Source organism: Heloderma suspectum, chromosome 4, assembly GCF_057233095.1.
Source record: "Heloderma suspectum isolate Gila_16-S chromosome 4, 16-S_ref, whole genome shotgun sequence".
In the NCBI taxonomy this organism is placed as follows: Eukaryota; Metazoa; Chordata; class Lepidosauria; order Squamata; family Helodermatidae; genus Heloderma; species Heloderma suspectum.
Window position 1 is genome coordinate 117,090,769 of NC_139461.1, and position 24,193 is coordinate 117,114,961.

A 24,193-nucleotide genomic window follows, 5' to 3' on the forward strand; every position below is an offset into this window, starting at 1 on the left:
CACAACGCATGCAAGCCGCTTCCAGTTTGTGTAAACAACCTCCAATACAACCCAACAGTTAACCCATGGTTTGTTGCTGGGTTAACTGCTTGGTTGTTTAGCCTCCAAACAACCCAGTGGTCTGAGTTTGCACATCATGCTCACAACCTCCGGTCAGGCTGATCAGAGGTTGTTTACAGAAACCGAAAGCGCCTTGCATGCAGCATGCACCCCCGCAAATTGTGGGTTAATTAACCCAAGATTTGCCACCGTAACATGCAAACTGGCCCTTAGGCCAGTGAATTACCTCTAGCCACAGTTTTTAAAATCATGCTTGCAGCTACCTAAAGGCAAACAGTTATCTGCAGTTACTCCTTGGCAGAGTAAGCAAGAAGGTAAAAATACTTATAAAAACATTACCTGTGTGCACTTGAGTCCATAGGATAAAGGTATTTTAAGCAAGTTTTAAATAGGCCAGTGAAGTCCACATTGGAGCATCACAACCACATACTAGCAGACTTAGACTGACAAGAGAACAGGGCTTCCAAAGCTTCAGTACTCGTGTAGAGAGGATTCTGGTACCTACAGCTACTGAACTCCCCACTTTTGCACTACTATTAAGAGGTGTAGGAGCCCCATCCTTGCCTGCATCAGCAACCCCTACATACAGCCAGGGTTCTTTCTTCTGCAAGCTATAAAATGGCCATATGTATACTAAATTGAACAGAGGCAATTCAGGCAATTCCTTTGTCAGCTCTCTAGAAGGCAAAGGATGTACTGGGAAAAAAATTCACATTCATAATTCAAATATACATCAGCTACTGAGAAAGTCTGCAAATGCAAGCAACTGCTTAGTTTCACACCATGAGAAGAAGACCTTGCTAAGCAAGGATCATAGCATCATGCCTGTATGCACAGTTTGAACATCAGGCCTCTCAATATTATTATTTACTATATTTCAAAACAGATGTTTCTCCCAAGGAGGCATTCATAGTTCTTCCCCTCCCACACACACTCCCCCACCCCTCACAACAGCCATGTAAAGTAGGTTAGGATGACAGACTGGCCAAAAATCACGCAGTGAGCTTCATGACCCAGCAGGCATTTGAACCTAGTCTACCACTAGCCACTACACCACACCAGCCATCATTACTGATTACATTCAAGAGTCCTGTAACTGTTCAATAAAGAATGCCTCGATACTTATAGTTGCTTATAACTGAGAAAGCAGTGTACAACAGAAAGCCATGTAGATTTCAGATATGCAAATCTTATCAGTACCATTCACACACACAAGTTGAGATTTGGAACCAAGTCTCTCTTCACTGCTTGTTCTACAACTCTCTGCAACCTACATATAGGCTAGAAGTGGACAACTTCTGGCCCTCCAGATGTTTTGGCCTACAGCTCCCATCAGCCCTAGCCAGCACAGCCAATGGTGATGGATGATCCGAGTGGCAGGCCAGACATCTGGAGGGCCACAAATTGCCTGCCCCTGATACAGACACGAACATAATTCTTTAAAGGAGGCCTCTTAACAGGTGACTATCCAGGCAGAATACAGTGCAGCCACATTCCAGGTTCACCTGGCTGGGAGTGGGGCTGGAAAAAACAGGGGAGATGATCAAGCACCTGACAGGTCCCCAGTACAAATAAATGGCTGGTGGGCTTCATTCAGCTCTGTGCATCTCAAAGTTACAAAGTGGTTAAATCAAAGCACATGCATTTGTCAGAGGAAGCTCAGCATGCTCAGAGGTATAGGTTTTGCCTTTCACATCTTGTACAGAACGAGCATTACAAGGCAAGGATCTTCACCCGAGAGGAAACACAGTGCATCCAGTTTAACCCCAGATCTACTGAGCCTTAACAGGAGGAAGACCAATTATGCCACAGAACAGTTTCTCCTTCTCATATACAAAAGGTCATTTGGAGCATGACTCACATCGCTATGTGCACATTTTCAACCGGTTAAGACATCCATATAGCAGTTATACACATGAAGCGTATACACATTTTCATCATCTGCAAGACGAAGTCTTGTGGCACCTTAAAGGCTAATAAATTTATTGTGGCATACATTTTTCACTTGGGTACTCTTGTGTCATCAAGAGTCACACTCCATCCAGTCACACTCACAGACAAAAAGCCTGTCTCTAGTCCTTATGAAGAAAGCAACCTTAACAGCAAATAACTGTAAACAAGTCTCACCGTTTCAGCAGAATTTGCTCACAATTATGGGTGGAGGTGCACATACACACACAGCCTCAGGTTAGTCTGAGGGCTTGTACTCACCCTGTGAAGGCCCGTTTTTTCCCTTTCTTTTTTTAGGATCTTGTTCAATTGATCAGATCTCCATGACATATCAACCCAGCTCCTTACCATTTCAGAAGTCTTTTGTCACTCAGCAGGGGACGGTGTTCAAGAAACATAGGTGTCCTTGGACCAATCTCTGGATTTTGGACTTAAGATTGTTAAACCCATCCATTTACAAAACATAGGTAGCCACACATTATACACAGTAAGTCTCAGCAATTTCAGACAAATCTAAGGCTCATTCTATCCACCTATATGCATTTTTTCCCTGCACAAGCAACTTTATGACAAACTGGTAACAAGTCGATTTTGTAAAGAGGGAACAGCCTCTTCTTTTCATCTACAAGACTGCCCTTTATAATTTTGCCAGAGGAGGAGAAGCAGGCATACAACATGAAAGATCACTACCTCATTCCAGCACAGGTGGCCCAAGAAATAGGTATCAGTTAAAGAGCACAATGAAGGCATGTGTGACTGGTCTTTTAAGAGCAACAAAGCAACCTTGCCTCCAAAGCTCACCTGATACACCGATGGGGGGGGGGGAGTAGATTAGTTCCATGCAATGGTATCCTAATCCTAACCACATTTACATAGAAGCAAGTCCACCCCCATCCCAATTCCAAAGGAGCTCATCTTCTCTACATATTGTAGCACACAGGAAGTCCGGAGGAAAAGGCTTCAGACGTTTGTTAAAGGTACCTGGTGCAAAAAAACCACCTGAAGAGCAAGCAGGTTTCGTGGTGAATGGGATTATATTTCCTAAAGGACCTTCCCTAAGCACTTAAAAAAAAAAAAACAGTTCTTGCCTGTCTGTGTTCCTTACCCAATTAGAAACAGTCTGGAAGAGGAAGACAAAGGGATCAAAACCCAAACGTTCCTGACCTCTCTCTTGGAAAGTTTGACAGAGCCAACGTGCAGAAAGGCGAATCCACCATGAGCATTTGCCAGTGACTGCATCACACAATGTGATCACACTCCTCTCCCAAACCTCCCACAAACCCCGAGGCTTGACTTCTTCCCTTCACGCACTGACACATTATAGATCTGTATGCATATACACACCCCATTGGGTTAATTACTCTGTAGTAAATGTTCAGACAGGCCATCCGCACGAGATACGATTTAACGCCTTTCCTCCACTCCTGGGCGTTACACTGCGAGGGGAAGTAGCAACCCCGCGAGCAGGCCGGCCGGGAACTGATTATCCACACGCCCCAGTGAACCCAGCACACACCTCCCATTCATTCCTCACCCACCTGCATAGAAGCGGATGAGGCAGCCGGTCTCCGAGTCCATGCCCTCCTCCTGCACCCGCCACAGGTCCCGGAAGCCCAGCTGGGAGAGGTAGTCGTTTTGGATCTGCAGGGGCTTCTCGTGCGCTTCCAGCCTGCGGGCGGTCTCCCCGTGTAGTTGCACATACAAGGCCGGCGGCGGCTGCGGGGAGGCGGCTTCCCCGGTCGGGGAGGCCTCTCCCCCCAGCGCCTTCCCGTCGCCAGGGGACTCCCCCGGGGCTCTCCCCGGCCGCGGGTCCGCGGCGCGCACCGAGGGAAGGTCTCCCGGCCGGCGCCGCTGGCTCCTGCCAGGCCCCGATCCCGCCCCGTCCTCGTCCACCGCGGCCGGCGGAGCCAGGTCCGCTTCCAATTCCTCCGAGGACGACGAGGAGCCACCACCGCCGCTGCAGGGGTCCAGCCGATCGGAGGCGCTCTCGGCGCTGGGGCTGAAGCTCTCGGTGTCGGAACCCCCCAGGAGAGACGGGCAAGACAGCGGCGGGCCAGACAGGTAGAGCTCCGTGGGGGGCGGCAGCGGGAAGGCCCGGCCGGGGCTGCGATCGGAGGGCGAAAGGCTGGGCCGGTCTCCGGCCCGGCGGCGCTCCCCGCCGCTGAGCGCCAGGCGCCCGGGCCGGGGAGCCGCCTCCCCGCCCCCCAAGCCGTTGTGGGTCCCCCGACGGTTTCGCGGCCTTCTCCCGGCCGGGATCGGGGTTAGGCTGCCCGCCGGACAGGCCGACGCTTCCATCGGGTCTTCTTTCCCGCCCGGGGCGGCTGACGCTTCTGCGGCCAGATCCCCCTCCTCGTCGTCCTCCTCCTCTTCTTCCTGGGGCAGGCGAGTCTCCGCTCCTGCCGGCGCCGCCTTCCCCAAGACCCGGACGGCGCTGCTCCCCCCTCCCCGGTGTCCGAGCTGCAGGAGCCGAGACGCCACCTCGGCCGCGGTGGTCTCCAGGGTGCAAAGCACCGGCAGCAGGTAGCAGCCGCCGCCGCCCCGCTGTTGGTGGTGGTGGTGATGGTGGTGGTGGCAGTAGTAGTAGGAGACATGGACGCATCCCCGCTGGAGGTCCCGCCGCACCCAGTCCCGCTCGGGCGGCTGGAGGGGCTGGAGCTGCCGCGGCGGCTTGGGCAGCAGGAGCAGCGTCTTCCGATCCAAGCTGCGCGTCCCCAGCGAGGCGACCGCGGCGACCGGAGCAGCCGGCGAGGAGGAGGAGGAGGACGGCGACGACGACGAGGCGGCGGCCGAGAGGTTCCTCTTCAGCCGTCCCCTCCGCAACAGCAGGGAGTTGGCGCCGCCGGGAGCAGCCGCCGCCGCCTGAGTCCCGTTGGCCGCCAGCGCGAGCGAAGCACTGCAGCCGGCTCCGGCAGCCACGGCCCCGCGCCTCCTTCGCCGCTGCTGCTGCTGCTGGCCTCCGACTACACCCGCCGCCGCGACGGTGGCGGCTGTTCCTTTGCCGCCTTCCAGCGGGCTGGGTCCTCCTATGCCGCCGCCGCCGCCGCCGCTTTCGGGGCCGGGGCCTGCCTGGCCCGAGCTGCCCCGCCGCTCCCCCTGGGCGTCCATCGGGGCCGACGGCGCTTGTGGGCTCGCGTGCTGGGGCTGCTGCGCAGGTTCCATTGTAGAACGCCCGGACACGCCGCGTTCCGGAGGGGGAGGGGGGAGCGGGATTATGTAGCAATTGCGAACATTCCGTCGGTGTCTCCGCGTTCCATTCGGCTCAGCCCCCCCGCCGCGCAGCTGCTGCTGCCGCCCTTGTCGCGAGCGCCATTAGGGACTGGGAGAGGAGAGAGGGGACCCGGAGCCGCGGCCGGCCAGCATCGCCTCCGCCTCCTCTTTCCCTCCCAGCGAGCCCGGCCTCTCCTTCGGAGGCGCCTTATGAATATTAATTAAAGCAGGCCCCGACTAGGGGTGTAATCTCTTTTCCCCCCTCTCGCTCTCTCCCTCCCTATATTAGCAACGCCACTCGGGCGCCTTCTCAATATTCATGAGCGGTGACGCCATCCCTCGTGAGGTAGGGGAGGGCGGGGCTCCAGTGATAAACAAAACGTGAGAATTTGCGCCCAAAATGATAGAAGAGTGGGAAGAAATCGAGCTGCGGAAGGGTGGCCGGGAAACGTAGTTCTCGGCCTCAGCCCTGCCCCGCAATGGGCGCCAAGGTCAGACTACATGTCCCATAAGCCATCACGCCGCCTCTGCCGGGCGGGAGAGAAAGCGCTCGCTCCCGTCTTCGTTTTTCTCCTGCCGCTAAATCTCGCCCGCCCTTGCCGTTCCTCGCGGCCGTGTGACAATTGCCCTTGACTCTTCTTCGTGCCTGCACGCCCTTTACATGTAATTTCATAGGATTTTGTGGGGATTCGAACACCCGCGCATAACGTTTGCAGAGGGAGGGACTCGTCTAATGGAAGCAAAGCGTAACTTCACAAGACGGCCTGATGTTTATACTTAATAGCTGAAGGGTCGGGGAATTTTGTTTCACTTGTCATTTAGTTCCTTTCAGCCATATATAGCAAACACGTGGAATCCATCGGGGGTCCCAGTGGGTTGTACCCAATGTTAGTTCTACTTAGAGCAGTCCTGTTGAAATGAATGGGGCTTAAGTTAGCATTGGATACAACCCAATGGATGTGATTACTGATTTTCATTAGCTTGCTAATATTTCTTCAAAGACTAAGGGTCAGAAAGGATTTCCAACAGTAATTCCCAAACTGTGTGTCAAACGCTACCATGCTATGGGAAATACATTGAAATATCCCATCAGGCCAAAGACCACAATCATGCTGGGGTCTGCCCGCTGCATTCCTATGACTACCTGTTCTTATTAGATATTACATTTCTATACTGCCCCATAGCCGAAGCTCGCCGGGCAATTTACAAACATTAAAAGTAGAATACGTATAATGCAAAAGGCAAACATATAAAAGGCAAACACTCATTCTGAGTGTAGAATTATTTTTTTACAGTGTAACCCCAGCTGTTACTGCTGGGGTTCTCACTTGACAAAGACATCACCAATTAATTAGCAAAAAATGCCTCTTGGAATACACGCAGGGGGAACCATAACACCTTTTCAGACCTTCTCCTAGAGGAAGTCTGTGGAGTTCACTGCTCACTGATTAATAACTGCAGCTTCTGCCTGTAGCTGTGTGTGCTTCCTCCTACGGACTATCATTTTGTAAAGGCTGCAGTAAAACATTTTGCCAAATGTTTGTTCGAAAATGCTACGTTCTGTCCTAAAGAGAGATATTGGCAACAAGCGAGAGACATCATCATTACAGGAGACAGAAAAAGAACTTCTCTCCAACAAGCATTCTAAACACATTTTCAGGCAGCAAAACATGGCTGACGATAACTTAATGCAAAGGATGGCTGCAATTCTGGAGACACTTAAACTGTGTGAGTTGTTGTGCCACTGAAATCATGGGAATCTCAGGTTTACTGCCAAGCAGGGACGGGGAAACACAAGATTCCCGCACCCTACCCCCGCCGCCTTCCACATTTAGACTAGTTAGTAATTAGGGTTGCAAACTTGAATAAGTACTTATTTTGGAGGTATTCAAGCAGAGACTGGAAAACCATCAGTCAGAGATGATTTAAACTGGATTCCTGCACTGAGCAGGAGCTTGAACTCAATGACCCCTTCCAGCTTTATGGTTCATCTAACAATGCAATCCTTTACATGTCTACTCAGAAGTAAGCCCCATTGAATTCAATAGAACCTACTCACAGGAAAGTGTGTTTAGGAATCCTAAGCACATCTACCTGGGAGTAAGTCTCATTGAACTGCCCAGGACTTATTTTCTAGTATATGTGTGCATAGAATCACACAGTAAAGATATAGCTGATTATTATTATTATTATTACTACTACTACTATATTTATATCCCGCCTTTTCCCAGTACTGGGATTCAAGGCAGCTTACAAAAATTAAAACATATACAATTAAAACATATGAAAATATTTTGTTCAATCGTTCAGTCATGTCCGACTCTTCGTGACCCCATGGACCATAGCACGCCAGGCCTTCCTGTCCTGCGCTCTCTCCCGGAGCGTGCTCAAGTCCATATTCATTGCATCAGTGATGCTATCTAGCCAGCGCATCCTCTGCCGTCCCCTTCTCCTTTTGCCTTCAATCTTTCCCAGCATCAGGGTCTTTTCCAGAGAGTTTTCTCTTCGCGTTAGGTGGCCAAAATATTTGAGCTTCAGCTTCAGTATCTGTCCTTCCAATGAGCAGTCAGGGTTGATTTCCTTTAGGATGGACTGATTTGACCTCCTTGCAGTCCAGGGCACCCGTAAGAGTCTTCTCCAGCACCACAGTTCGAAAGCATCAATTCTTCGGCGCTCAGCCTTCCTTATAGTCCAGCTCTCACAGCCATACGTTCCTACAGAGAAAACCATAGCTTTGATTAGACGAACCTTTGTCGGCAAGGTGATGTCTCTGCTTCTTACTATGCTGTCTAGGTTTGCTATAGCTCTCCTCCCAAGGAGCAAGCGTCTTTTAATTTCATGGCTACAGTCACTGTACCAAAGTTAAAATATAAAGTAAATAATACAATTAAAATTATATTAAAACATTAAAACAGCATTTTAGCACCTTACCCCCAGGATTCCAACTATGTCCCAAAGGCCTGCTGGAACAAGAATGTTTTAGTCTGCCTTCGGAAACATATCAAGGAGGGAGCCATCCTAGCCTCCCTGTGAAGGGTGTTCCACGGCCGTGGGGCAGCCACCAAGAAGGCCTTCTCCCGGGTTCCCACCAAACGTGCCAGTGACAGTGATGGAACTGAGAGAAGGGCCTCCCCAGAAGATCTCAGGACACAGGCAGGTTCATAAGGGAGGATACAGTCTTTCAGATAACCTGGATTGGAGCCGTATAGGGCTTTATAGGTCATAGCCAGCACTTTGAATTGTGCCCAGAAACAGACTGGAAGCCAATGAAGCTGTTTTAACAAGGGAGTTGTATGCTCCCTGAAACCAGCCCCAGTCAACAGTCTGGCAGCAGCTCTTTGGACCATCTGCAGTTTCCGAACACTATTCATAGGCAGCCCCATTTGGAGTGTGTTGCAGTAATCCAAACAGGATGTAACTAAGGCATGTGTCACCGTGACCAGATCAGATATCTCCAGGAACGGGTGCAGTTGGCACGCTAGTTTTAACTGTGCAAAAGCACTCCTGGCCACCGCTGAAACCTGAGCATCCAGACTTAGGGCTGAATCCAGGAGCACCCCCAAACTGCGAACCTGAGTCTTCAGGGGGAGTGCAACCCCATCCAACACAAGCTGAATCCCTATTCCCTGATGTGCCTTTTGACTGACCAGGAGCACCTCTGTCTTGTCTGGATTAAGTTTCAATTTGTTGTCCCTCCTCCAGTCCATTACTGATGCCAAACACTGGTTAAGGACAGAAACAGCTTCCCTGAAATCTGGTGGAAAGGAGTAGTACAGCTCAGCATATTAGTGGCACCGAACTCCAAAACGCCGGACAACTTCTCCCAGCGGTTTCATGTAGATATTAAATAGCATGGGGGACAGAACAGAACCCGGAGGGACCCCGCAAGCTAATGGCCACGGAATCAAACAGGCATCCCCCAACACCACCTTCTGAGCTTGCCCCACTAGGAAGGAATGGGAGTCCATTTTAATCAGTGGGAGTGAAAGTTAAGAACACACTTGTTTATATTTTCGCTCAGGCATGTCACAGCAATATAGGATCCAAGACAATATATTAATGAGTCTTTCCTTCAAAGAACAACTGATAATTTTGGATAACTAGATAAGTTATCTCAAAAGACATTTAAATTGAGATTTCGGTGGTGTACACATTTATTTAGATGCAATGAATAATTGATTAAAAGACAAGTGACTAGCGCTTGAAAATGATTAAAAGGCAAATGACTAGCGCATGAACATCTTTAATCACAGTCCGCCCTACTCATTTTTCCTTACATGTCCTAAGGATGAAGTATTTAAAAATGCCAACTGTACTTAGTACTAAAAATGCATACCTAAATACTCCCTGCTTCATGGTGAGAAATTCCAGCACTAACCCAGGTTTGGTTTCCTTTGGAAGAGATCACTGGAAACGTGCAGCGTTTCTGTAACAGTCGACTTTATTATACAGGTAGAACATCGGTGAAGGCATAAACCCTGTGAAAAAGGCAGACAGCATAGCGCTCCTACTAATGACAAATCTATCCAATTTTAAATCCTGGAGGAGAAGTACCCAGCACCCTGACAGGCTTGTTGCCTTCGGCTCATTGTCTCTGCTCTTTTGTTCCCAAATTGTCTCTCCTACACCTGGTTCAGTTGTTCTCTTAGCACAGCCAGATCACACTTACATCACCCTGGGGAGGGGGAGGAGAAGCATACCACCTCCCCCATGTTCTGATTGGTTTCCTCCATTCAGAACACTAAAGTTAGATCCAGCTGTTTCCTGGCTATTGAGATGACACCCACTGGCCATTTTGGGCCATTAGCCAGTGATCTACTTAACAATAGGTATGACCTGGCCAGCATTCATAACTATATTCTGTCTTACCAGCCTTCTAGTCCTCATGTTTCTTATAGCTGCAAACAGCACCAGGGGCAACCCAGCAACACATTGGACAAGGCAAGATGGCCATCTTCCTGCTATGATGTTTCCATTCCAACAGGCTATCCACATATTAAACCCAGTCCAGCAAAGAGTTTACACCTGTGTGAAAGCAGGATGGTGTATCAGCTTGGCTAGAGGAGATGCTGCTGCTATGTGTGCACGCACAGCCCAGTCAGATGATCTCACTGGGCATACCATACAGCAGGATTGTATCCAGTGGTGGAGTGGCAAATTCTGAAGTGCAGGCACTCGTCATGACAGTCCCCATAGCTACACCCCCAAGGAGAGTCCAAAAACACAGGCAGGTGTTTTGATCCATAAGAAACATACCAGTTCTAACAATTTTCGTCTCTACCACGAGCAGGGCTTTTGTAAAGGGAATGGGTCCAGACCAAGCCACCCCAAATTTACAACAGGAGCAATATATTGGAACAGGGAATTCTGGGGGGACAACAGATAACCTCAGTGTCCCTGCTAATGGAAAAAAGTGGCACTGCTACTTCCCTGCAAGCCCTGACTGCGTTACACCTCTGATTGTATCAGGGTGTTCCAACCACCTGATCATTTTGGTTGCCCTGTTCTGCACCTTTTTGAGATAAGGTTACTAAAACTGTACACAGTATTCCAGATGTGGCCACACCTTAGGCATCATATTTTCTGTTCTTTAGTTCCTAATAAGCCCTAACTGGACTGCAGATGGCTAGCTCACTACGGAACATTATACGGCCTTTTTGGTAGGGGCTCCCTGTTTATGGAATAATCTCCCTGACGAGGCCCACCTGGCACCAAGATTGTCATCTTTTCAGAGCCAGGTTAAAACTGCCCTCTTCTCTCAGGCATTTGGCAGCGTAGAATGAGTCTCTTGATGTTGTTGTGTGTGTTATTTGTGTCATGTGAACGGGTTTTTATAGTTTATATAATGTATTTTAATGGTTTTTAATTTTTGTGAACCACCCAGAGAGCTTCGGCTATGGGGCAGTATAGAAATATAATAAATGAAATTAAATGAACATAATTGTTCCTCTTTAGGTGTTTATTGACACCGTTTACTTTCTCTGGCCTGTTAATCACCACTAGTTGGCTGTAGTCACACCCACACTGATTGGGTCTTGCACTCATTAGACTGGACTCTGTATTCATTTGTGTTCTGCATAGTACTGAGCGACACATACTGCTATCTCTCACATTACTTGACCTTTGGGGCTCACTTGGTTTAAAAAAACACTTATCCTTCTTCTCTGTGTGCTATACGCTTATTTAAAATATCTTTGTACTGCTTTTTTTATAAAATATGTATATCACATGATTTACAATGCTATTAAAATATAATAAAAACTATTTCTAAAACCAACAATGAACACGTATAGGTACCTACTTAAGGCGACCACTTCGTGCATCTGACAAAATGAACTCTGGACCACCAAAGCTTATGCTACAGTAAATGTATTAGTCTTTTGAGGTGTCAGTTTTGCTGCAAAAAACCTACATGGCTACCTGTCTGGAGGGTGCCTGCATGGATGTTCGGAAGAAATGAAAATGAAACAGAAGAAAGCCTCATTGCCCTGTGATTGGATTCTGTATTCATTTTGTGCTCTGCACAGTACTGTGACACACCTACTGCTATCTTTTACATTGCTTGACTTTTTGGTGTCATTTTGTAAAATGACTTCCCTTCCCCCGCTTCTCTCTGTACTCAGGACATATCTGTCTGTCTGTCTTGTCTAGCCACTGAAATGATCACTTCATCCCTCCAGTGAAGTGGGCTCTGGCCCATGAAACTTTATGCTGCCATAAATTTGTTAATCTTTAAGATACTACAAAACTTTTTGTTGTTCATGCAGGCAGCTCTCCAGCCATTTTCTGAGTAAAACACACACAGACACACACACACCCCCAAAAGCTTCAGTAAACAGTTGAAGGTAACAAATTATAGAAAATAAAGAATGTAAGGGGGCAGTCCTATGGGGCAGACCCCCATAGGACGGAAGGCTCTATTCTCGAAGGCCCTCCATCCACCGAGAACAGAGCCCAGCAAGGCAGGTGGAAAGACAGAGGCTGTTATGGCCTTTCCATTCTCAGAAAACACATTTTACATTAGATGAGCCTCTGAGACTGTCCAACTCACTCACCTTCCTGGGGGTGGGGATGGGAGCTGGGATGAATTTGGATCCCATGGATACATGACATCTCTCCTCCCCACCCACTGGCCTGCCTCCCAACACACCCATTTCCTCCCCTCCCAAGGTCGATATCGCCAAAGCAACATCGGGAGAGGGGCCCACTGTGGAGCTTTCCATGGCGGCTGGGAGGGGCTTGGGGGATTGTGAGAGGAGATCCACAGCTGTATCTCCTCCTCTGAGGTCAGATCTCTGTCTCTGGCCGTGGAGGAGGAGATCCACTTCAGCCAGTGGAGGCTGGTGGCTCTGAGTTTGGTGGGGCTGTAAATACATTCTGGGTTTTGGTCAGAACCAGCCAGAACTCTGGAGATATCTAAGTGCTGAACTCATTTTGGGGATAGGGTCCAGCACTTTGGATAGCTCCTTTAGAGTCTTGACTGGTTCTGACCGAAACCCAGAATGGATGCAAACCCCACCAAAATCAGAGTCACCAGCCACCACTGGCTGCATCTCTTGGTCCCTCAGATGCCTTCAAGAGGCCATAGAGTTGCTGCTCTCTAAGGCGCACTTGTGAAAGATTCACAACACTATACAGAGAAGCAAACAAACACAACAATATTAAGCATCAATGCCAATTTTACAATCAATTAGATATTACAGCAATGTGGGGCTGCCACCAAATACCACAACCTCATGCCAAGGATTCCAACCCTCTCTGTGTTGTTATAGCACATTTGGGACATCGGCCCTGCACCATGAACAGCCAGTGATTTTAACAGGGAGTGGACATTCATGATGTCATGACGATGCAATATCATTGGAAAGTTTGCCTAAAAGTTATGGGAAGGGGGTAGAGATAATGTGGCATGGGCTGCCATTCTGGAGGCCAGCTCCTGTCAATGGTAACATCTCATTTTGTTCCTCTGCTTTAGTGGTCATGGGATAGCTTTTTAGTGTGATCTCATAAGCACATACATATGGAACACTATATTAGATCGTTGTAGCTCAGAAACACTATATTAGATCATTGCAGCTCTTACGGTCAGCTCCAGAAAAGTCACATGGATAACCCAATCCACATTTCAGTGTATATACTTGCTTCTGGGGTGGCTTCATAAAGTAAACACTGACTTGTTTGTAAGTCAGTTGCACTCAGTTGGAGTGCAGCTATATACTTGTTACACCATATTACTATTGAAGCTCTCATCATTTGATTTTCATCACATATATATTTGTAGCAAGACATTGTACTCCTTCCTTAATGAAAATGAGCTTGACAACTATGCACAGTAAGCAAATTTTGTAAGCTAGTGCATCAGCTTGGATTATATCCCATGATGTAATTTTAAAAATGCATTTGAGATGCAGCTAAAAATAAAACATCGTTTAGGTGTACCAGGACCTAGATCATCAGGACGCAGCTAAATATAAAGCACAGTGGCTGTTTATTCATTGGCACAATTCCTCAGGCCTGCTGTACACTTGGCTGTACAACTATGCACAACTTAACTTGCATAGGACCCTTATGCAGGGATGCACAGGTGACCTGTGAGAACGCAACTATGGACAGGAGAGATGAGTGCTACTGAGTAATCATATCAGTATCTGCACTATGTTAGAAGTGGCATCTGTACTGGGTAATTCTGGGCCGTATTGTTGTATGTCTTTCAACGTCCATTTAGTCAAAGATTTTTCATTATGCAATAGAACCACTCAGGCACAGATGTGACATAAAGCCCCAAATGAAAAATATGTATCAGCATAACATGGGCATATTTGCATGAGCGTAATTTATATTCACATTTCTCTAAAAAGGCATGCAAGGCAGCTTACAGAGACACAAATACCGATTTTTAAAACAGATAAAAATATTAAAACAGCAGTAGAAAACTGTATAGCCATTCAATTCAAAACAAATGTTTGGTGGGATAAAAATGTTTTAGGCAGCAATCCCATATATTGGAGTAAGTCCCACTGTATAGGACATGTATAGACATGTATAGGATTGCTGTGTTAGTCATCTTTTCAAACATCCCAATGGACTATGTGTAGTAAACTTGTTTGGGAATGAATAAGTCCCACTTTGTGTAATGGGGCTTGCTCCCGAAGTGTAGTTAGGATTGCAGCTATGACCTTGGATGGCAAGAAGCCAGTGAAGCAAGGCCACATTTGTTGGTCTCGAAAGACAACAGAAGTTCACACAGTAGAAGTTCCCTTAAAGATGCTGTACTAAGACAGGAAGGTGGTATTTGTTACAGGGTACTTGTTACTTCCTTCAGAAATAAAATTGATCTCTCATCTTCATGGTTACAGAGAAAAACCTGAAAAGTGTGTTCATTTTTCAAGCCAGAGGGAGAGGTCTGAGAGAAAATGAAAATGGTAAACGGTTCAAGTTCACAAATTGATTAGAAATAACAGAGGTCCTGGGTTGCAGGCTTCGAATCAGAACATATGTTCTGAAGAACAAGAAATTCATGCAGTCAGAATGTCATTATCATCATCATTATCATCATCATTATCATCATCATCCCTTCCATTTCTGATGTTCAGGCACTGAGTGCCATTTTCTATAGCCAAAATGATGCTACCCACGTTCAAGAGGGAAGTTTCATTGGAATCCGAATGTTTGCAAAAGTACAAGTAATCTTGAGAGAGAGAAAATGAACTAAGGGTGCAATACTATGCATGTTTAGATAGAAAAAAGTCCTACAACTTCCAGCATTCCCCAGCCAGCCATGCCGCAAACAAAGAATCCTGCAAACAAAGAAGTTGAAAAAGCAATGACTAAAACCAAAAGTAAAGACATTTACTATAGATCAGCACAGCATAAACAGAGGTGGGCAACTTGTGGCCCTCCAGATATTTTGGCCTAGAACTCCCATGAGCCTTAGCCAGCATAACAAATAGTGATGGCGGATGGGAGTTGTTGGCTAAAACATCTGGAAGGCCACTAGTTGCCCACCACTGATTTAAAGGCTAAACAAATATGCCTAGCAATCATCCAAATGTCCCAAATGTCAGTAATAGGCCAGAAAATCGAATAATATAATGTGTACATAAAGAAATCCATAAACAATTGTGTTTAAAAAAACCCGAAAGTATTTTGATGTAATGGGTCGTCTTCAGCAGTACAATATACAACAGTGTATAACCGCAGCCTCTCCAGCGAACATGCTTGGAAAACAGCATGGAGAAAACATAATAGCACAATGTATAAACAATTTCAGCTGTGACCAGACCAGAATAAGGTAGGCATAAAACCTAAATCTGATTTTAACATTCCCTCAAAGAAAGAAGCAGCCACTTTCGATAGTGGGACAAAGCCCACAAATCCAGAAGTGAAGATGTTTGCCTAAGGTCCCAGCTAAAGTCACTGCCACACAATTAAAAAAAAGAGGGGAGATGAAAACCAATGGACTATATTATACATCTGTATACACACACACACACACACACTCACACAATCCAAAAATGAATGTTGGGACACAGCATATTTTAGCAGTGGCTTCTGAAGAGGCAAAGTTGCTTGTCTTGTTCTATGCTAGCAAAGGACTCCTTTTGTTACTGATTGCCTGTTTTGATCCCCTACTGATGAAGCCTTAATCATTAAGGTACAGATATACTTTGCAAAACTATCCCAACTCCATTTTTGTTTGCTGCATCAGTTGTGTGTTGTTGTTGTTTTGGTTCGTGTCATTTTCTTTGTGTCTGGAATCCTGAACAGAAGCACTCCAACATTGCCAAATGTTGTTACTGGTCCCAATTTGCACACATGGATCAAATATAAAACATTTATTTTATTTTACCTTTGGCTGTGAAGTATTTGTGAGTGTTGTTCTTTTTTTAAAGCACAGGATTCTAGTGCTCCAGAATATAAAGAAACCAGAGGCTTTCTGTGTTCTTCCAGACACAGAAATCTTTATCATTACTTACAAATACCCCTGCTACAGTTATGCAACTAGGACTGGATCTCAGGGCCAGAGTCCAGGGTTCCCCCAAAAGACCACCCAGACAGTGGCAGGTGATGGGGGCAACAGAATCAAAACTCCATTTTATTCCTGTAGTCATGACGGTGCTATGATTTAAGTGAGTTTAAAATGCAAAACTGCACATGCGCTGAGTATTCTTTTTAATTATTAATTTTAAAAATCAAGGTTGGCAAACATTCTAACATATCAGGATCTGAGTGTGGAAACAGCTGTAAAGCATGGAATGGTGTGTGAGGGGGGAAGAGAAATGTCAGTTCTATGCTTCATGACTGAATTAATACACCCGGCCATCTAAGACTGTCGATTCCAGGGTCTAAAATTACTTAGCTGCACCACTGCCCTGCTAAACAGTGACATAGTAAAGAAAAAATGTCATCTTTTATGAGAGCAGTATTGAATTATTAGGTTATTTAATCAAAAGGATAAGCCTTCTCTGGAGATCACTTTGCTTGCTTCATTTTCATTTGTAATGTAATGAGAGTTGGAACTGCATCACACCCACCCACGGCTCTGTGATTAAAACAAGTTGGACAAGAGGACTCTAGTTTTTAACTCAACAGCATTTTGCATACAGGGGAGGAAAGACTAATATTTCAAAACCTTCCCTCCCACCCAAACAAATCTGTGGCTATCCTATATTTGTAAGAAGGTGAGGAAAGTAGAAAATGCCACATGATTCAGAAAGGAAGAGAACATTAAAACGAATTTAAGCAAAGTAAATAGTTTATCTCAATGAGATGTACTTATTCACTCATTCGTTTTTTGAAGGTTTGGGGGGAAGGCGTTGCTGCTGCTTTGGTTTTTAAAATATGTATTAGGGATGAAGATTATTGTATTAGTTCATATTAATGTTGATTGGTCTGAAATGCATTATGATTGACAATTCTGAAATGTTTGTGTTTGGCTTTGCTAGGTACTGTTTAGTAGTAGAAGTATTCATTGTCTCTTGGAGAAATGTTTGATAGGCTGTTGATATGGATTTTATTGTATTATTGTAATAAAAGTTACATTCATTACACTGTCGCTGTCATTATGGGCAGTATCCAACAGGGCACTTATGCCCCCACCAATTCCGTTCCTCAAACAGTGGGTCCCACTGATTCTGTTGCACAAACAGGACCCACCACTTACGCTAGGGAGATTTAGTGCTTCCTAGATTAAACCCCCAAACAAGCAGAAACACTTGTTTCTGGAAGGAGACAGATCTGCGGAGCTCCCTTATGCGAGCCCTGCCGACCTGCCTCCTTCCACAAACAAGTGTTTCTGCTCATTTCAGGTTGCCCCAGAAGTGCTAAATTGTGGTTGCATAAGCAGCGGAGAGTGCTTGTGCAACAAAACCAGCAGGGTGCAGGAGAACTGGTGCGGGCATAAGCACTCCGTTGGATACAAGCCTCTGAAATGAAAATGCTACTAAACTTCCTATTCTCGTGCTTTGATAGGATGATGTTTTGCTATGTATTGTTCTCATGCTTATTTTCTTATCTGTTGTAACCTGTTCTGGGCACAATCTCATGTCAACGCAACATGCAAATAAACTGATGATGGTTATGATTCATCAACAGCCTATAGTATGGATGTGCCATCCACTGGTTGCTGTACTAGAAGCTGATTCCTAAATCAGTGGTGTACAGCAGATAACAGCACCGTGCACCATTAGAATGGGGGTGGGGATCTGGTAGTCCTCCAAAATGGTAGTGCTTCAAACTTCAACCATCTGACCAGCCTAACTCTGCTTTTGCAAAATGTATGCTGGCTCTGATGGCATAGATATATACTGTATGTAGCAGAAGGGCAGCTCTGTTGGCCAAAGCTGCTGAGAATCTCAAACTGCAATCTTAAACCCACTTACCTGAGAGTAAAACCCACTTACCCCATTAAACTCAATAGGATTTACTTATGAATAGACAAGATTAGGATTACAATGTTAGAATGAATGTGAGAATACAGATTACAGTTCCTTGTTGTAGTGGTCACTGAGTATAATTCTACTCCTCTTTCCCCCCCAGAAATTTATTATAAAATTGCAAAAATACACAACTAAATAAGAAATAAATTCCTTCTGAAATAAACTATTCATGTTAATGAAAAAAAGAGAGAAAGGACGAATATTATCTTGGAATTTATCATTCCAGAATGCAACATTTTTCAACAAACTGTGATTTTTTTTTGGCACAAATATAATAAGTCAGTTTCATAATCATGCAGTATCTCACGTTCTTAAAATAAAATAAAATTCTTCCATTCGGCATCTATTGAGATTTTGGGAGGCATAAATAAATTAACAACCATTTTTATATCACAATCCTCTACACAATCTTTAAGGTAATTTAACAAAAGTCTCTATGAATCGGCCAATATTCTATAGTCCATGATTTGCTCAACATATAGACCTGGTTCACACGTAACAAACCTAGAGCATGGGTTGAGTATGGGTTTTAATTCAATGGTAGATTGTCATTACGTGTGAACCCTGCACTAAGGTTTAACTATGGGTTGTTAACCATGAACAACCCAGGAAGAGAATCCATGGTTTGTTGTTGGGTTGTGAACTCCGGATTGTTTGTCCTTATGTGCAGACCAGGTCATAGTAAAATACTACCCCAGTATGACTTGATGTTTCACAATGCCAAAAGATGTGTAAATAATCTGCTATTAATTGTCCACACCTCCAGCATCTATGATGTTCTAATCTATTTATCTTTTTTATCTTATACAATGTTAAGTACCATTGATACAATGTTTGAAACCTACTTTGTTTTAAATTCATTGCTCTTAAAGTTTCTTCCAGTGTTATCCCATATCCAATGCCAAATCTCTGCTGACAAAACCATACCTATATCTTTCTCCCATTTTTTTCTGATATCCTGATGTACCTCTAATGTTCATATCCCTTATGACTGCATAAACCTTTGCTGTCAAGCCTTTACCAGATGGAACTGTATAAAGCATTTCAAATTGTGATAAACTCCGTAAGTGGAGTGTATTTCCTTAAAAGTGCTTGGATCGCATGTCTTATCTGAAAATATTGGAACAGTCTTTTTTGGCCTGGGGCTATGCATTGTTGCGCTTGTGCAAAGGTGATAACGTTCCTACCGTCAACAAAGTATTTGATAGAACATGGCTTTCTATCTTCCCAAGCAGCAATATCTCCTAAAATCTCTCTGTGATTTATTTGTTCATCATATATAGAACATAAGCAAAGATAAACCTGGTGTGATCCTATCTGTATGTTTAGCCCATACCTCATAACCCGCTTTAGCACATGGGTTCCTCAATATCTTGACCTTATCATCTTTCCTAAGATACCATATCATTTAGAGGTGATTATTGGCCATTCTGCTCCTGACATTCTACTCCTGTTTTTTGAACCCAGTCTCTAACATTCATCAATTGACAAACCTCATAACATTTCAAGAATAAAGGCATATTCACCTCTCCTTTTGCCAAGTATTACTCAAGGTTACAAGTGCTATTGGGGAGAGGCAGCATCATAATTCTAGTCCTTCAAAAATGTGTTTTCCTTCTGTAAGTAAACTTCGGTCTCCAGAAGGAATTGTGGTGACCTTTGGTTGATGCAATAAAACATTTGACTGAGTGGGTGGATTTTGCAAGATCACTATAATTTCCATCAGTGATCCTGAAAAATGATCCTGGAAAAAACAAACAAACATATTTTATGTATAATTGTGAGCCTGATAGGGTTGAAAGGAATAACTGAAAGCGTGTTTTATCCCTGTCAAGCTTATTTCCAGCTATTCCCCCAAGCCATATTAAGAACCTTGCCAACTTCACACTGAAGGGGCAGTTCCTGCATTCCCAAGCCTGCTTAAATAAAATAGTGATAAAATACCTGAGATCTATGGGAAAAAAATTCCCCATCTTCATACTTAATGCTGCAGTCATATACCCATTTATCTGGGAGTAAATCCCAATGAATGCTTCTGAGCAGGCAGGTAGAAGATTATGGTGTGAATAGTTATTGTGAATGGATATGCTTTTTTGTTATTTGTTGTTATTGTTATTGTTATTAAATAACATTTTTGTTGTTTTGTTTGTTGCAAATAAAGTTTAAAAAGTACAGGATTGTGCTGGAAATGATCATTTTAAAGTTCCTTTAGCCACTGTGATTTTGAACATGGTTGGGTTCTTCAGGGGAAAGTAATCTAAAAAAATATATCTGTGCCAAATTGCCCTTTACCCCAATTAAGCAGCTCATCACACTCCCTATCAGTGTGACTAAAATGGGGGAAATGAAATGCTAATGGGGTAACCAACGGACCTGTTCTGTGGGAAGGGTTCCAGGAGAGCCAGGCAGGTGGGCAGGCAAGGAGAACAGCAGCTCCAGTTCCTTTGCCAGCTGAACTGTCCCTCCCCACCACACACAGGGTCATCTACCACAAGCTGCTCTGTGGCAAGGGTCCTGATGACTTTTCGGGTGTGGAATTATTCTTCATTGTGATTTATGATTTTATCAACGTATTTTGATGTGACTTGCCAGAATATATTTGTTAGTCTTTAAGGTGCCACACGACTCTTTGTTATTTCTGCTGCACTCAACTAACATGGCTACCTGCTGGAAATGGGAAGGATTTGTATCCTGAAAGGTGGGATATTAAATAAAAACAAATAACAATAAATGGGGGATTCCTCTCCTTCCGCAGTTGTCACCTAAGGATGGTAAAGCCTGAAAATACACACACCACAAAAATGTGGGCACAAATATACCCCCTCCCACAGGTGAATTTGGGGGCCTTCCTCCCCCACAAGCCTACATACCTGCAGAGCCCATGAAGCAGAATGTAGCTTCCTCCCTGATCCTTTGCAATCCCTGAGGGAATTCCAAATACCTGTTCCTTATAGCCCATTCCCACCTTTGTGTTGGCATACTGCAAATCCCACAGTAAGAATGGCTATGTAAAGACAGGTTGCTTACCGGTAATTGTAGTTCTTCAAGTGGTCATTTGTGCATCACGCATATGGGCTCTGCGCCTGCACCGGAGCAGAGACGTGTTCCGGAAACTTCTAAAGCTGAGCAGCGTTTTAGCGGGAATCCCTCCACCACTATCTATAGTATATACTGTGTGGGTTCCCACCTTTCCCCTCCGTTCCTTAAGACCGCAAGGGACAGTCTGAAGTTCAAGGATAATGCACCTCAGTTCCAATACACTCAAAACACATTGGCACCGAAGTGGGGACATTGGGTGAGTTGTGTGAATAAACAGATGACCACTCGAAGAACTACAGTTACAAGTAAGCAACCTGTCTTTCTTCTTCGTGGTCTCTGTGCATCATAGATATGGGCGAATAACAAGCTAACTTACCCAAGGTGGGTCGGTGTTTCAATTCAGTACCGACGAGAGTATAGCTCTGCCAACAGCACAGTCCAATCAAGCTCGAACATCCACTCTATAGTGCCTAATAAAGCTGGAAGGCTTGGACCAAATGGCTGCTTTGCATAGGTCCCTCAAAGGCACTCCTTTCGCAAAGGTGGTAGATCTTGCCACTCTCTGTGTTGAATGTGGCAACATCTGTGGCAGATATGAGGTGGTAGTTCCTTCCCTGAGGCTTGGTACACTAACCTAATAGTCAGTAGAATCCAAGATGCTAGTCTCTGGGAAGATATTGGCCACCCTTTGGTACATTCTCCATAGCACAGAAATAAATGTTGCAACTTACAGAAAGGCTCAGTTCTCGACTTATAGAAAGCTAGCGCCCTCCTCACATCCAAATTGTGAAGCTTCTTTTCCAGATCCATTGTAGGAGAAGGAAAAATGGCAGGGAGAACAATAGGCTGATTCACATGGAAATCCATAACAACCTTCAGAATAAAAGTTATGTCCAGTCTGGGAATCACCTTCTTCTTGGGAAAATGATATAAGGAAAGTCTATGCATAGAGCAGAAAGCTCGCTAGCCCTCCTGGATGTCATAATCGCTATCAAAAAAGCAACCTTCCACAAAAGCAGCCTTAGATCCATGGTAGCGAGAGCCTCGAATGGGGCCGAAGTTAACTTCTGAAGAACTAACAACAAATCCCATTGAGGAATGAAGTTTCTTATAGGAGGGGCCAAGTTCTTATGCCCCCGTAAAAACTGCCTACATGGTGGATGGGTGAAAACTGAAGCACAGTGTAAAGGACCTCTCATTGCATATATCACTGAAGTATATACCCTAACAAAGGAATATTTCAGACCTTTACTACATAAAGGATGAGGAAAACACAATATATTAGCAATTGAACAGGTCTCAGGGATATAATTATTTGCAGCCACAAACTTCCGAAAAGCTGCCAACTTGGCAGTGTAGGAGCAATGTGTAGACGGCTTCCTTGCCACCTCTAATACTGCTTGAACGTCCTCTGGTCTTGAAGAAAGACATTCTGTCGATAGCGAATCCTCCATGCCGTTAGTTTTAGACTATGAAGATTGAGGTGACAGTCGAAGACCATCCCTGTAATGATGCATCGGTCATCACGACTCTGGATGGAGATGATGGGGCAAATGGCATTCCCAGCGTGAGGTTTGCCAGGTTTGTCCAACAGGTTAAGGTGTGAGCAATGTGATCCAGTATCATAAATCTGATCTGCAATGCATTGTCCATGTTGTGGAAAACTCGAACAAACCAATTTTGTAAAGGTCTAATATGGAGATGGGCCCATTCCATGACCGATACTGTTGCTGCTAAAGACACTGAACATTGTGTGCTATGGTGTGATGTCTGGCATACAACAAGCTGGCCTGACTGACCAGATCTTTCACTTGATTCGGGGGCAGGTATGCTTGGCCTGTGGTGGAATCGAGTATTGCCCCTATGAACTGCACCTTTTGGGTAGGGGTGTGTTGGGATTTCTCCCAATTGATTCTAAGTCCCAAAGCTTGAAGAATATTGGGAACAACTACGATAGCATGAGACAGAGCTTCCCTTGATGTGTCAGCCAAAAGCCAGTCGTTCAGGTACGGATAGATCTCTATGCCCCTGAGGCACAGGTATGCGCAGACGACCATAGTGCATTCCATGAATACATAAGGGGGAGTCGATAAAATGAAAGGCAGGACATTGAACTGAAAGACTTCTGTGCCAATGGCAAAGCAAAGGAATTTCCTGAAGGACTCTTTGATGGCTATATGGAAATACACGTCCTTGAGATCTATCGTCACGAACCATGCCACTTTTTGAAGAAGCAGTAGAATCGTAGCTAGCATAGTCATCCTGAATTTTTGGGGGGCGATGAACATGTTCAGCTCTTGGAGATCTAAAATGGGTCGAAGGCCATCATCCTGCTTGGGCACTGTGAAGTATTTTGAGAAGAAGCCCCTCGTGACGATTCTGGGAGAAAGTAGTTGAATAGCTCTTTTCTATAAAAGAATGTGTGTCCAAGAGGACCTCTGAAGGTGGTGTAATCCATATGGGAACTTAGGGTGGAATGGTGGTGAATTCTATCTTGTAACCCCTGCGGACAATAGCCAGAACCCACCTGTCCAATGTTATCAATAGCCAAGTTGGGTAAAAATTCTTCAGGAGATCCCCAGAGGGGAAATAGTGAGAATGGATGGGTAGAGGAAAACAATCTGAGTCAAGGACAATGCTTGGAAGCACCATCCCTTTTAGCTTTCTGCTGATACTTGGTGGAGGAGTAGTTCTTCCATTGCTGCTGTTGAGGCTGGTATCTTGGTCCTCGGTCCCCAGAATGCTTAGGGAGATAAGGTTGTTGCTGTCGGTACCAGTGACGAGGTCAATGCAGAGCATGGTGTTGCTGCAGTTGGCCTACGCCTGTTTTGCAGGCAGTTGTTCTTGCCTTCTGCACTGAGTCCATTTTTTAATCAGTTTTTGAATTAAATAACCCTTCTCCATTGAAAGGTAGTTATTGTATTCTTGATCTGGACTCCTCAGTCAAACCTGCAGACCAAAGCCAAGCATGTCATCTCAAAGCCATGGCACCGACTATA

The 24,193-nt window shown here is 45.2% G+C and overlaps 1 protein-coding gene across 1 annotated transcript in view; it reads right to left on the minus strand.

Annotated features, from left to right (window-relative positions):
• The window catches only part of PHLPP1 (PH domain and leucine rich repeat protein phosphatase 1), a 195,939-nt gene extending 190,640 nt beyond the window's left edge, over positions 1–5,299 (minus strand). The window contains 3 exon segments of the mRNA XM_084850512.1: positions 3,549–4,532; positions 4,535–4,599; positions 4,601–5,299. Of these exon segments, the coding sequence (XP_084706638.1) occupies positions 3,549–4,532; positions 4,535–4,599; positions 4,601–5,169 (1,618 nt within the window). The 5' untranslated portion in view covers positions 5,170–5,299.
• Between the last annotated feature and the right edge of the window lie 18,894 nt (positions 5,300–24,193).